A 14,323-nucleotide genomic window follows, 5' to 3' on the forward strand; every position below is an offset into this window, starting at 1 on the left:
CCTGATTACTGTAAATACACACCGTGTGCTGTAAATACATTCTGTGTACTGTTAATACATGTGTGTACTCTATATACATACTCTGTACTGTAAATACATCCTGCATACTGTAATATATATACTGCATACTGTAAATATATACTGTGTACCGTTAACACATACTCAGTACTGTAAATACATAATGTTTTGTAAAAACATACTGTGTGTACCGTTCATACATACAGTGTGTACTGTATATACATACTGTGTGTACCATTAATACATACTGTTTACTCTTAATACATTCTGTGTGTCGTTTTAATACATACTGTGTGTACTGTAAATACATACTGTGTAGCACCTTGTCGCTGAACGCTGGATGTAAAATCCAAAGGAGCATTTTGTAAATTGGACGATTTGAAAGAGAATGAGAACGACGTTGTGTTTAAACCACGTCTCAGCACCTTAAGGAGCACCCGACACCTCCATGACACAAAGGAGGGGGAGGTAGGAGAGGAGGAGGAGGGGAGAGGAGTAGGGGAATAGGAGAGGAAGAGGAGAGGGGGAGGAAGAGGAGCAAGAGGAGGGGGAGAGGGAGGTCTCACTGACCCACAGTCGTAGTGTTTTGGACAGAGGAGACTCCAGGTCCAGAAGGTCAACATCCTGCTTCCAGGTATGACCTCCACCCTGTGGACCAGAGCTTTTCCTTCGTCCTCTGGATTCCAACTTGAGCTCTTCTCCCAGGACGGTTCCCGCAGCACGAGTCAACACAAACCCGTGAAGACGCTGAAACAGGAGGCGGCGCTAAGAGACGGGACGTTCAGTCCATCAGATCCTCATTTCTAGGAACGCTGTCAAAGTGATTTTAAACAATGTGCGAGGGGTGGTTCCCCAATCTGGAGGGTGGAACCCACGTGGCGCCAATCGATTTCAATGTTTGGTTTCAGCGAAATCTCCCAGAGCGACCGCATCGCGCTGATCCAGGAGCGGGCGTTCCTGGCGCTGCACAGCTTGGCCCAGATGTGAGTCTTGACTTTTGACTTTGCTCGTCGCTCGAAACCCGTTAACGCCCTACTGACGGTCGCGTCCCGCTCTCCCCTGCAGCTCGGTGCAGAACATCAGGAGTCTGAGATCCATCGAGAAAGGAGCGTTCACCGACCTCCCCAAACTGGAATACCTGTAAGACCCCTTCACACCAAACGGGGAAACAATGCCGTCGTCGGGCGTCAACGTTGCAAGCTTTTCCGTTGATCCGGTATTGAGGGACCAGTACAACAGGAAGGTCGACTCCCTTTTAACGACATCCACTGTTCCTAATGCCTCAGACCAGTGCGGTAAATTAGAGATAAACAGAAATAAAGTCGCCTGGTTCCAAGCCGTTTTATTTTGAACTACGTCGCTCTCTCTCCTTAGCACCGATAATCGCTCTGTCAGAGTGGGCGTAGCTCCCTGTGACAAGAGGTGACGGAGCTGGAAACACTGGCGATTTAGACCACAGGGGTCGCTAAATCCAGACCTACTCTGCACATTTAACTAGATTTCGTATATCAGCGTAATGTGGCGTGCAGCATTTTCTATAAAGACGGAAAACAGTTTGAAATCAGAGAGAAAATACAAAACTATGTTGGTGCCGAAAACCGAAAAGATCAGAAGAAATAACAGTAAATGGTGAGATGAGTGGAACGAACATGTAGTGGGACGGGTTCATTTGGTTCAGTTCTGTTCATCCATTCTGCTCCTGACGTCTTCCTCTTCCTCGTAGGAGCATCTGCAACACGGGGCTGAGTCACTTTCCGGATTTTTCGACCGTTTCCTCCCTGGCGCGGAACTTCATTCTGTGAGTAAAGTCCTCTGGAGGCTGTAGGATCCGAAGCCGTGAACCGACTCTTCGTCCTTGTGCTTCTTTTATCTTGTGCGAGCAGAGAAATGGTCGATAACCCGCAGATCCGCTCCATCCCGCCCAACGCGTTCAAGGGCGTCGCCGAGGAGCTGCTGTACATGTGAGTGATCCACCACCAGGTTCTGAAGTCGCTTCACGTCGACTGCGTGGTCCTGTCAGACTGTCAGTTCATCCCGCATTGGTTTCGCATCCCGTAATATGTAATTTGAGTTTCCCATGAATGAGAATTTTAAACTCTTTTTATCGTGTTTGACAGGTGAAAAATAGAGAATAAAAGCGATTTATTGACAGTGAATACGGAAACATCCAAGGGTAACGTCACTATTACACTTATTTACTTAATTTTAAGCCCAGTTCCATTAGAAAAAAAAACTCGACAGACATCACTTCCTGTCGTACTCAAACTTGTCGCCTGAGTTGAAAATTTGAAGAAATCGGAAATTCTGCAATGCCGAGGGGGCGGGGCTTATGGCAGAGAGGGCGTGGCTTTCCGCAGCGCAGAATCTGACTCGCCACAGGAACGGAGAGGCTTCGGGTTTGTTGTCGTCGTTTATCGTGTTGGGTTTGAAGCGGGCGTGAATATGACGTGTTTGTCCTCGACAGGAACCTGAGGAGAAACGGCTTCAGGGAGGCTCGGTCCCACGCCTTCAACGGGACCAAGCTCAACTCGCTGTAAGGAAATATTCCACAGGAAACCGACTCAGCTGCCGAGCTGTCGCGTCGCTTCCCGCTCGTCTTTCTAATCCAAACAAACACAAAACAGATTGTACTGTGACGTAAGACACAACATCACGCTGCAGGTGGCGTGTCACCGCGAACCACGACCCAGACAAGATGTTTCCAGATCTCCCAAAGAAAACGACTCCTCTCTGGCCACAGGGCAAGACACGGAGAGACCAACGGAAATTATGCCTCTTAGGTGCAAGTCTAATCGAGTCAACCCCAAATAAATAAATCTGTGCAGGAGTATTAAAGAATGATGTTCCTTCTTCCAGAATCCTGAGGAACAACAGGCATCTGAGTAAGATCCACGAAGAAGCTTTCGACGGCTTGTGGGGACCCACTCTGCTGTGAGTGGAACCAGAAGCATAACTCCTGTGTCCCTCAGCACTTTAACTTTCCAGCTGATTTGTTACATATTGCATTCATGAAATAACTCCATATTCTCACTTCGCCGCAGATCAAGATGCTGCTTATTTCTTTATAATATAATCAGTTTCGATAGGAACATGAGCCGGTCCGTCGGCCAAAACAAACCCTCTGATTAGCGCGGCGTCCCCGGAGCGGATCACACTGCAAGGTCTCCCATGCCTCAGCCTTCGGATACTTCAGATAACAAGAAGTCTTGTTTTGAATTATGACACGGAATCCAGTCACTTTGGGCTTCCACGGAAACCTTCAGAATTATTTTGTATTTACTGGGATGTTCTGTCTCAGAATGTAGAGTAATTGAATGTTTTTATCATAAAGCTGAGCTCAGCGAATCGAATCTCTCACTGCAGCAAGGAGGCTCTCAAGGTGGGCGGGGCCTGGGGGCGGGGTTTATGCAGATTGAGGCTCAAAGACTATTACGATCCACATCTGCCAAACCCGGAACCAAATGTGTTTCACCTTTCCCTGCTTGCCCAGGGCCAGCTGGATCTTTATTGTCCCATTATCCAGATGTTTATGTGGATTGTTTTTGACGACACATTGCGGTTGTCCTGCAGGGACGTGTCCTCCACAGCCCTGCGTGCGCTGCCCCCTAGAGGCCTGCAGCAGGTCAGGGTCCTGAAGGCCGTCTCCGCCTTGGACCTGAAGGTTCTTCCTCCCCTGCAGAGCCTCTCGGAGCTGATGGAGGCCGAGCTCACCTACCCCAGCCACTGCTGCGCCTTTCAGAGCTGGAGGCACAAGCAGAGGTGAGAGAAGACAAAGGTTTGAGACTTGACGTTACTTGTGGTTGAAGTAACGTTAAGTCTTAAGGACTTAAAAAAAACCAAAAAAAAAAAACCGTTCAATCTCAATCTCCCTTTAGAAAACTCACAATAGTCAGACTGGCATTATATGTTGAACCAACAGAAAAAATAGTGGCAAACCGTGCATTTCATCAGGGTTTTGACTCTTTTGGCTCATCCATGCTGCGGCAAGAGACTAGAAACAGGAAGTTGCGTCGCTGCTGTTGTCCTACTGGCAACCTGCTGGCAACGTTACGCTCTGGACAAAATGTAAACGTTTTTAAACTTGATGTTGCTGTTATTCAATACATGCTAAAATACACTAAAACTATATTGTGAGTTTCCAGTTCTTAAGAAGTACGATTTAATTTTTTTTAAGCCATAATCGTTTGCCCCATCGGACTGCACCGAAGCTCGGTGAGAAGCTGCAGCAGAGCCGTCTGTTCAGCAGGTCGTGTATGAACAGTTAGAAATGATGGAACCGCCATTTAATCAGGACAGGTGAAAAGCAGAGAACCTATCCTTTAAATATGAATACAAACAGGGGTTTGTTAAATGATCAGCTGCTTCATAGACCTCGTTTTGAACCTTTGTATTGTTTATTTGAATTTTGCTGCATTAACTGTGTTCAAATAATCTTTCTCCATCTGAAGGGAAAACGCCTTGAGGAACATAACACGGCATTGCGACGTCCAAGGGTAAAACATGTAACAAACGGTTCCATCATTCTACTTCCTGTCCACTCGTTCTTCTAGTCAAGTCGAGTTTATTTATTCCCTTAATCACAGTCCAGCCTCGTTTCCGTCTCCTCAGGGAAGCCACCGCAAACGGAGTGGACGACCTCCTCTTCCAGTACACAGACCTGGACTGCCTGAACAGCTTCTCCTTCAATTGCAGCCCAAAACCAGACGCCTTCAACCCGTGCGAGGACCTGTTAGGCTCCACCTCCCTGCGCTTGCTGTCCTGGCTCATCACGCTCTGCGCCATCTCTGGGAACCTGGCGGTGTTGCTCATCCTGGTCCTCTGCCGCCAGAAGTTCACCACCTCCAGGTTCCTGATGTGCAACTTGGCCTTTGCAGACCTGTGCATGGGCCTGTACCTGATGCTCATCGCCTGCATGGACTTCACATCCCGAAGGGAGTACTACAACCACGCCACCTACTGGCAGACGGGCGCGGGCTGTGCCATCGCAGGGTTCCTGACGGTGTTTGCAAGCGAGCTGTCTGTCTACACACTGACAGTCATCAGCCTGGAGCGCTGGCACACCATCATCAACGCCATGCATGTCACCCGGAGGCTGCGGCTGCGCCACGTGGCAAGCATCATGGCGGCGGGCTGGAGCTTCTCTCTACTGGTGGCGCTGCTGCCCCTGGTGGGCGTCAGCAGTTACAGCAAGGTTAGCATCTGCCTGCCCATGGACATCGAGACACCGGCGTCGCAGGTCTACGTCATGTTGTTGCTAGTGCTCAACGTGGTCGCCTTCCTGGTCGTCTGCTGCTGCTACATCTGCATCTACCAGAGCGTCCACAACCCCGAGATGGCCATGCGCCGCAGCGACCGCCAGATCGCCAAGCGCATGGCCGTGCTCATCTTCACCGACTTCCTGTGCTTGGCGCCCATTTCCTTCTTCGCCATCTCGGCCGCACTGCGCATGCCCCTCATTACCGTGTCGCACTCCAAGATCCTCCTCATCCTCTTCTACCCCCTCAACTCGCTGTGCAACCCCTTCCTCTACACCATCTTCACTCGGGCCTTCCGCCGCGACCTCTGCCTCATGCTGCGTTGCTGCGGCCGTTGCCACCGCAACGCAGACGCCTTAAGGTCACACGGCCTGCCGGTCAACACCGCCTGCACCGGCTCCTTCCTCACCGAGTTTCTGCGCTCTCCAGGGCTGGTTCCTCAGCAAGGGAGCCACGTGATGCAGAGCGGCCCGCAAGCATCTTCTGCTCTGTAGGTCCAGGTCTGAGGTGAAGACCGGTCTCCGTCACCAGGGGGCGTCAGCGGTGACCTGCTGCTTAAAAGACCGATTTGCTCGTTAAGAGACGAACTTAAGCCAAACTGCAAAGCGACCGAAAAACAGAAGCGCAGTTTGCGTTCCCCTGGACACATTTTTCGCAGGGTCCATGGAATTACAGAAGTACTGCAGCTGTTGAGTCCAATCAGTATTGTTTTATTAAATCAGATAAAACATGAAGATACGTTTTGAACAAGTTCATGATTAAAACAACAAAAATAATGGTACGTAGCTGATCCACATTTGGTTTGGTGACTTGTGGACCAGCTCATTTTGTGTTTATCAAAGTGATTTTTTCTTTGGAAATCTGAAACTTCTGTCGCTGAACAAAATGTTTCGCATCGACCTGAAACCTTTGATCCACCTTGCGGACCTTCTGCTTCAACAGAAAACTTATTTGAAAAATGACTTTTGGAGCCGGGAACATATGACCATGATATCATCTCTGGAATATTTTCTTTAATCAATCATAAATTTAGCTCCACGTACAAACTAAAGAGCAAGTTAAACGTCCTACTTTCACAAAGACCAAATAATCAAGACTAGTTTTTGATTTTGATGATTTCTTGGCAAAAAAAAAGAAATACTAAATAAATAAAGCTATATATAAATATATATATATATATATATATATTTTTTTTTTTAATCGGTTATAATTCATTGTAATTACTGTTCTTTTAATTTGTCTGAGTAGCAACTGGAGTTGAATCACTTTAAATCTGATGTGTTACTTATAATAAATGTACATTTAGTTGATTCTAAATGTTTTGTCTGGATTGTTTTTCTCAGTTCCTTCTGTAGAAATGAACTTGCAACAGAAGAACATTAAATTCATCCCATCCCAAATTGCAGATTATCTTCAGCGTCCGGGGAGATTCTGCAGTTTCAGTTTGAAACTGAACAAAACTTGTTCCTCATTAAACTTCAGGTCCCCCCGGCACAGAGACACAGACGATTGGGTTGGAGGCACACCAGTTTATTGGAGAGAGTGGGCTAGGTGGAACAAGCCCGGAGGAGATGCAGACCTGCAAACCCTGGGAAAACATTTTGAGTACCGAGTACCGAGTAACTGCAGCTAAATGACTTCATCAGTTATTCACACCGTAGCCGTCTCCCAACGAGCGTATGCAAGCTACTACAGCTAACTATATACAGCTTACAAACTGATCTCATTGGGATATACCCCTTGAAATGCATCATCTCGCTAAGTTACCGAACATGTTAACCAACGAGAGACGCACTGATTGCAATTTTCCTGGCCGATTTATTATTTCTGAAGTCTGACCTGCAGATCAAGATTTGCCATCTGCTGTACGTTGATGAGAAATACATCGTGTGATCTGACCACACTCACGTGATAGTACAGCTGCGCATATGGAATACCGCTCCGATTTTCAGTTCCCACTATAGTGAGATTGATTATTCACTATGGAACAATAATAGAACGTGAGACTGTCCCTGAGTTCCAATGAAACAGAACATGGGACTGGAACTAAGTGTGAGTACAATTCAACCTGGAACTGGACACAACATATTACTAACATGGAAATGCAGTTTAAACTTTAAATGAAAGTCTTTCACTTAAAGTGAAAATATACAATATTATTATATTTATATGGTACATTGCAAATAAATTGCAATCATTACAAAAAAAAAAAAAAAAAATAGCTGACTTTTCTCACTCTGGTTCACTGAAAGTCCTCCTTCGCTCACCATGCACCAAGTGAATCAGACGGAACAACTCCTTTTACGAAGAAAAAAAAAAAGTCAAACTTCTCATGGCGAACGGAGCTCCGCTGTGACAGAGAGAGATACTTTACCTGGAAGTAGCTCCAAACAGCCGACATTTTCTTTCTTTCACACTCTTTTTGAGCGTCACATGACGTTGGTATCGGGGTTGAGTATTGGATCATAGTACCGTACAGGAGCGCTGTATCGGGCGTGTACATTTGACCGGCACAAAAACAGAAATATCTGACACCGATTGGCCGGTCACCGGTCATGGCCGATGAAGCGGCCAATTATGGTGATCGGCCGATCAATTTGAAGATAGAAAAATAATTTGTCAAAATAAGCTTCTTTACTGCTTATGTGGATTATTATTTTTTTTTGTCTGGCAAAGATAGTAGTAAGTAAAATATTTCTGGGGTTTTTCCATCTTCAATTGTCCTGCTTTGAAATTTAAAAAAGTGGCAGAAATAACAGACGCTTCACGTAGGTCTCCCTAGAAAGACCAGAACTTGGCAGATTACTTATTGCTGTAGTTTATGTGACAAAAAACAAATCCTTTACAGTTGGAGAGCATTTCTTTTAAAGAGGTAATGCAGCCAGGACCAATCAAATAAAAAAAATTCACAAGAGAAAAGTGTCACCCAAAATAATACATTCAAGATCCCCCCCCCCCCCCCCCCCCCCAAACGTCCAGTTCAAGGAAGCAACGATAATGTAAATTAAAGATTTTCCTGTTTTAACCTGCGTCTTGGTCCTCTCTCTTCACCATTCTGCTTCTCCAATCGCTTTGGAGAACACATAGTCTCGTCCTCCGTAGCACATCACTCCATCCTTCAGGTGGAACTTCCAGCGGTTCTTACTGCGGTGAATCTGAAGACGTACAAGGAGTAAACACACGGCTGAAACTAATAAACACGTAGAAACATCAGTAAAATGGGTCGTGTTGCAAACGTCAAAATCAGCGAAAACGCTAAAAATAGAAGACTCTCTCCGGCGAAAGACGTCCGAGCAGGCCCTGGCGCGGGCAGCCCCGGGCAGGTCCTGGAGCAGCAGTATGGATCCGGTACCTTGTCGTACTGGCAGACGATCACGTTGTCGGTATCGAACAGGTCGGGGATGTCCTGCTCCACCACGTCGTCTCCGGAGTTCAGAGGATCCTGCTCCACAGGAAACACCTCAAGTTAGTCACCAGGAAGAAAGACACAGAGCTTCAGAGACAGGTCCTACGTGGAAACATACAGTCAAGGTCATACAAACACACCATTTGTACATGGTCATCCATACATTCAAGGTCATTCATATATGTGTAAAAACACACAAAAACATCCATGGTCATACAAACATTCAAGGACACACACACACACACACACACACACACACACACACACACACACACACACACACACACACACACACACACACACACACACACACACACACACACACACACACACACACTGAATGGACAGCTTTGTAGGAGAGCACCAGCGTCTCAAATGCGATGAGAGCAGAGATGGGAAGCCAGCGAAGTGATGGAGGAGGGCAACGACATGAGCGAGTTTTGGCTGGTGGAGCACTAGACGGGCTGCTGTGCTATGGATGTGCTGCAGAGGTCTGACTGAACAGGCTGGAGGTGCAGCCGGAAGAGTCCTGCAGTATCTATACAGGAGATGACAGGAGCCGGAAACACAACTGGTGTCTCGTCCCCGGTGAGGTGTGGCTGTATTCCTCAGATGTTGTGGAGGAGGAGAGCTGGCGGTGCAGAATCACTCCAAAGGCTCTTGGCGGTCTGAGATGGAGACACTTTGGCGCTGATGGTGATGGAGGAGACCCGTCTTGCGGAGGCGGGGCTTCTGGTGGCGCCCAGACAGCCCTGCGTCGATGTCTTGAAGACACGCAGAGATGCGCCTCTCGACAACCCATATTCCCGAGAGGGAAAGGAGAGGTGGTGTTGAGTGTCATCAGCACTAATGTCTCTGTTGCAATGTAGCTTGAATGTTATTCTCCCTTGTAAGTCGCTCTGGATAAAAGCGTCTGATAAATGACTAAATGTAATATAAATGTAATCAGGGCAGGAGGGGTAAGGAGACCACACGATCAAGGGATTGAGTGTAGAAGGAGAAAGACAGGGGCCCCAGGAGCGAACCCTGAGGGACTCCAGTGTTTAGGGGGGCAAGGTTCAGACCTGGTATGAGGGATTGGCACAGCATGACGTCATCCGAGTATGCGCAGATCCCGTATCATGGTCACACACAGACTGCACCCGAGGTGACTGGTGGTCAGGCAGACAGCTAACGGGCGTCCTTTGAAACAAACAAACAAACAAACCAACGGTGCAGACGGAGGCAGCGGCTGTGCCGTCGTTCCTCTCACCTCGTCCTCCGCGTCGGCCAGCTCGTCCACCCCGTCGCTGCTGGACGTCACGCTGTCCCCGTCTGAGCTGCCGTCGGCGTCCTGCAGCGCCTTCAGGGCCTCGCCGTTGATCAGGCCCAGGAAGTCGTTCTCCTCCAGGGGGTCCTCGTCCCCCGGCTCCAAGTCCTCGTCCCCCGGCTCAAGGTCCGAGTCCCCCGCGGCCCCGTCCAGCTGGACAATGTCCGACAGATCGCCGTAGGCGTCGAACTTCGGCTTTGTGGAGATTGTCGACGGGAGAGACAACAGTTAGGACGGTACCGGGACGGTTCCTCTGAAACAGACGCTGGTTTGAGATCAGAGACACATCTACAGTCGTTATTTCTTAAGCAGAAATGATCGTGGTTTATTACACGTCTGTGAAATTCTCAATTCTGATTGGTCGACAGCGGCAATCTGCAGTCGGTTATCTGAATGACTAAATAAATACTTATTAATAACAAATAATTAGTCAACACTTCTCTGCCCAGCTTCATGTCTCTTCCACCACTACAAGCTAACACTAAAGAAAAATGAGCCCAAACACCCTTACACATAGAATCCATTTTAGACAAACAGGAACACAAACATCTGTAGCGTCATCCGATGCTTGATGCCTGGGGACACCCTGGAACCTCTTGAAGGAACCCCGGACAACATACCACCGCACAACATACCTCGATAAACTCCTCTGTCAGCGTGCCCGCGAGCGGAGCGGCCATGTTGGATGTCAGGGCTTTGTTCCTCTCTTCTTCTATCGCTTCCTTCAGGATGTCTTCCACATCGCAGGACATGTGGGACTGGACCTGCAGGTCCAGCAGCGCCGCAGGGTCCGGTTCTGGCCCCTCCCCGTCCGGGAGGAACTCCGGCCGGAGTTCCTGCGGCGGGGGGCACGCCGGCGGACACGCGGGCGGACACCGGGGGGCGCTGGTTTCCACGGCGGGGGGATCGATGAGGGTGCTGGGCTCAGGAGGCGGGGGGGCGGCTGTGGTGGGCGGGGCCGGGCGGGGGGGAGCCGCGGTCTCCAACCACTTGATGACCTTCTGAGGAGCCTGGGAGAAGGGGGGGTTCCCTGCCGGACCCTGGGTGACCACCACAGGGACGTTGACCTTGTACAGCTGACCTGAAGGAGAGACGAGAGGGAAGTGGTTTGGTAACGGTGTTAGTACTGGTACTGGTGTTGGTACTGGTGTAGGTACTGGTCCTCACCGGAGGCGGTCTGCAGGGTGACCCCTGCTGGGATCTGGACCGGGTAGGTCAGTCCAGCCGGGAGGGAGAACGTCGCCAGCGTCTCGGGTCCCTTCTGCAGAGAAGGAGAATAAACAGTTTGAACTTTCCCGATGAAACGTTTCCTCCTCAAGTCTGAATATTTGACATAAAACAACTTGATCCAATCACAAGCGAAACCGGAACCAGCGGCGGCCTTAATGTAGAGCATGCCACGCCCGGCACACATGTCCTGCTCGAGGGATCTGTCTCTGGGGGCTGCATCTCTACCGGCTTACCTACGTTAGAAAATAATAACTATTACCTTGACAGGAAGCCGCTGGACGTTCTGACCCGTTGGGTTCACGATCGGCGCTGCAGGCGAAATGAGGAACATTTAGAACCTGAACACTATTTAGGGCAGAAGAGTCTCAAGGAAGAAGACATGAAGGGGACGTCAACTGTGTCCAGAATGGAATACTAGCGGACTGCCTCGGTACATGCTAGCAGACTGCTTGGTACATGCTAGCCAACTTGGTACATTAGCTTTGGGATTCAGAGACGTAGACTAACTTGGATAATAATATTGAAAAATAAACATATAGAATCAGAAAATCAGACAAAGTGTTCATGATGAAATTAAGACCCTTTTTTTTTGGACTTTTTAAAGGGACCTCCAGACGCCCTGCACACAGTACGACAAACATTAAAAGAAAACCACCGCCGCCTCTGGGTGAAACGTTGTGTTTCTTAGCGTGTCGGAGCCTCCTCACCACTGCACTCGCGCTCCGAGCGGCCGAACCCGGCGGGAAGCTGCAGCAGGAACCTGGACGACTCCACGGAGCTGCTCCTCAGGTCGTCCAGAGCTCTGGACTGCTGCAGCTTGGACTGCCACAGCTGAAGGGAATCACCCAATTCAACCGGATTAACCCCTGAACTCAACTCAACACTAAAATTGGATTCAACTGATTTGAACATAAAAGTGAATAAAACACCAACACAGAGGACGCTGTGTACGAGTGATACACGAGGCATATGTGGTGCTGTGGATTGGTGAGTTTGAACAGACAGTTCGCATAAAAAAAAAAAGCTTAACAGTCTGAATAATAATAATAATAATAATAATAATAATAAAGTAAAATATACTTAAAATAAACAAAGACAACTATACACAAAGTCAAAAAAAACACAAAAACATTGAGTTAAATATTAAAATAAACAGAATATCCAAATGACCTGGTCCTGGTTTAGGGTAAGGGTAAGGTAAGGCCGGTCACCTGCTTGAGGTGGTCCAGGACGCGGTCCTCCAGACCTTCATCCAGGAACAGGTCCCTCATGCTCTCCACCACGTCCTCCATGATGGACATGTAGAGTTTGGGCTACGGATCATTTTTATTCTCTTTTATTTTCCATTCAGGTCTCCAGCAGCCGGTGTTCTTCCTGCGCTTCATGTACGTTCTTAAGTATCTGTACTTACAGAAGTACATCCTGCTCCTCTGCACTTTTTTTATTCTGTTAGGTTTCTCCTAACACAGTTACATTCCTCTAAAAATGCAAATAGTTCAATCAATAAATAAGGATTTCTATGTCCTTGTGAATCACTATGACTCTGCCTCTACTTTTAATTGTAATTTGTAATTTATAATCTAAATCTGCCTGAGTAGTACTACATTTGGAATGTAGATTATTACAAACAGCAGAGTATGTAGAGTATTACGTGTCAAACAGGATAAACACTGAATACACACAAGCTGCAGAGGAAAAAGCATAATAATCATAATAATAATAAATATAATCATAAAAAATACATATAATAATAAATACTACTACTACTAAATTATTATTATTATTCTCATTATTAATCAATATAATAATTAATAGCAATAATAAATATAATAATAATAAATAACAATAAATAATAAATATAATAATAATAATAATAATAATAATAAGGATAAATATATAGAAAAATGCCAAGGAGAACAATAATAAATCTGAACCAAAAGAGGATTATTAAATAGGTTATTAATAAAAAATAATAATATTTATATTTATATTTATCATAATCATCATCCAATGAACAATATAAACTACTGTATAGTTCACACCAACTCATCCCTAATGTCACTAACTTTACATCACGTTAACACAGCGACTCTATAATAAGAATTGAGAACATTTGGAGTAGAACATACAGATTTTCAGAACCAACTAGTTATTCAGAACCAACTAGTTATTCAGAAAGAGATATTTAGAACCAAATAGTTGTTCAGAACTAGCTAGCCATTCAGAAATATTAAGTCATGCAGAACTAGTTATTCAGAACGAACTAGTCGTACAGAACTAGCAAGTCATCCAGAACCAAATAGTTATTCAGAACTAACTAGCCATTCAGAACTAGCTAGTCATTCAGAACTAGTTATTCAGAACCAAGTAGTCATTCAGAACTAGCTAGTCATTCAGAACTAGTTATTCAGAACCAAGTAGTCATTCAGAACCAGCTAGTCATTCAGAACTAGTTATTCAGAACCAAGTAGTCATTCAGAACCAGCTAGTCATTCAGAACTAGTTATTCAGAACCAAGTAGTCATTCAGAACTAGCAAGAAATTCAGAACTAGTTATTCAGAACTAGCTATTTTTTGAGAAGTAGTTATTGAGAGCTAGTCATTCAGCACCAAATAGTCATTCAGAACTAACTAACTAGTCACTCAGAACTAGCGAGTCATTCAGAGCTAATTATTCAGAGCTAGTTTTTCAGAACTATCTAGTTATTGAGAACTAATTATTGAGAACGAGTCATTCACAACTAGTCATTCAGAACTAGCTAGTTATTGAGACTTAGTTATTGCTAACTAGTCACTGCTAACTATTTCCCAGTCTAGCAGCTTGGTTCTTCCACTTGTCCAGTGCTGTCATTGAGAACTAGTTAGTTGTGGAGAACTAGTCATTGAGGAGTAGTTGTTGATAACTAGTGATTGAGGAGTAGATATTGACAATTAGTCACTGAGGAGTAAATATTGATAAGTAGTAATTGATAACTAGTGATTGAGGAGTAGATATTGATAAGTTGTCATTGATAACTAGTCGTTTAACAGTAGTCATTGATAACTAGTTATTGAGGAATTGGCTCCTACCACAGGTCCAGTACTGGGAAGCATGTTTAGCATGTT

At 46.3% G+C, this 14,323-nt stretch overlaps 2 protein-coding genes across 2 annotated transcripts in view; one reads left to right on the plus strand and one right to left on the minus strand.

The window, feature by feature from the left end:
• Window positions 1–5,767, plus strand: part of lhcgr (luteinizing hormone/choriogonadotropin receptor) — a gene marked incomplete at both ends in the record, with an annotated part of 12,367 nt that extends 6,600 nt beyond the window's left edge. The window contains 8 exons of the mRNA XM_080016475.1: window positions 927–1,001; window positions 1,084–1,158; window positions 1,742–1,816; window positions 1,902–1,979; window positions 2,483–2,551; window positions 2,875–2,949; window positions 3,589–3,777; window positions 4,627–5,767. Coding sequence (XP_079872601.1) covers window positions 927–1,001; window positions 1,084–1,158; window positions 1,742–1,816; window positions 1,902–1,979; window positions 2,483–2,551; window positions 2,875–2,949; window positions 3,589–3,777; window positions 4,627–5,767 — 1,777 coding nt within the window. The remainder of the gene's footprint in view (window positions 1–926; window positions 1,002–1,083; window positions 1,159–1,741; window positions 1,817–1,901; window positions 1,980–2,482; window positions 2,552–2,874; window positions 2,950–3,588; window positions 3,778–4,626) is intronic.
• A 2,553-nt stretch (window positions 5,768–8,320) lies between these two features.
• gtf2a1l (general transcription factor IIA, 1-like) lies at window positions 8,321–14,311 on the minus strand (the record flags this gene model as incomplete). The annotated part of the gene is made up of 9 exons (XM_080016476.1): window positions 8,321–8,428; window positions 8,626–8,715; window positions 9,932–10,183; window positions 10,624–11,069; window positions 11,156–11,249; window positions 11,478–11,527; window positions 11,926–12,049; window positions 12,430–12,531; window positions 14,288–14,311. 9 exons carry the CDS (start codon window positions 14,309–14,311, stop codon window positions 8,321–8,323), a joined length of 1,290 nt encoding a protein of 429 aa, XP_079872602.1.
• Window positions 14,312–14,323: the final 12 nt, after the last annotated feature.

Source organism: Zeus faber, assembly GCF_960531495.2.
Source record: "Zeus faber genome assembly, chromosome: 16".
Lineage (NCBI taxonomy): Eukaryota > Metazoa > Chordata > Actinopteri > Zeiformes > Zeidae > Zeus > Zeus faber.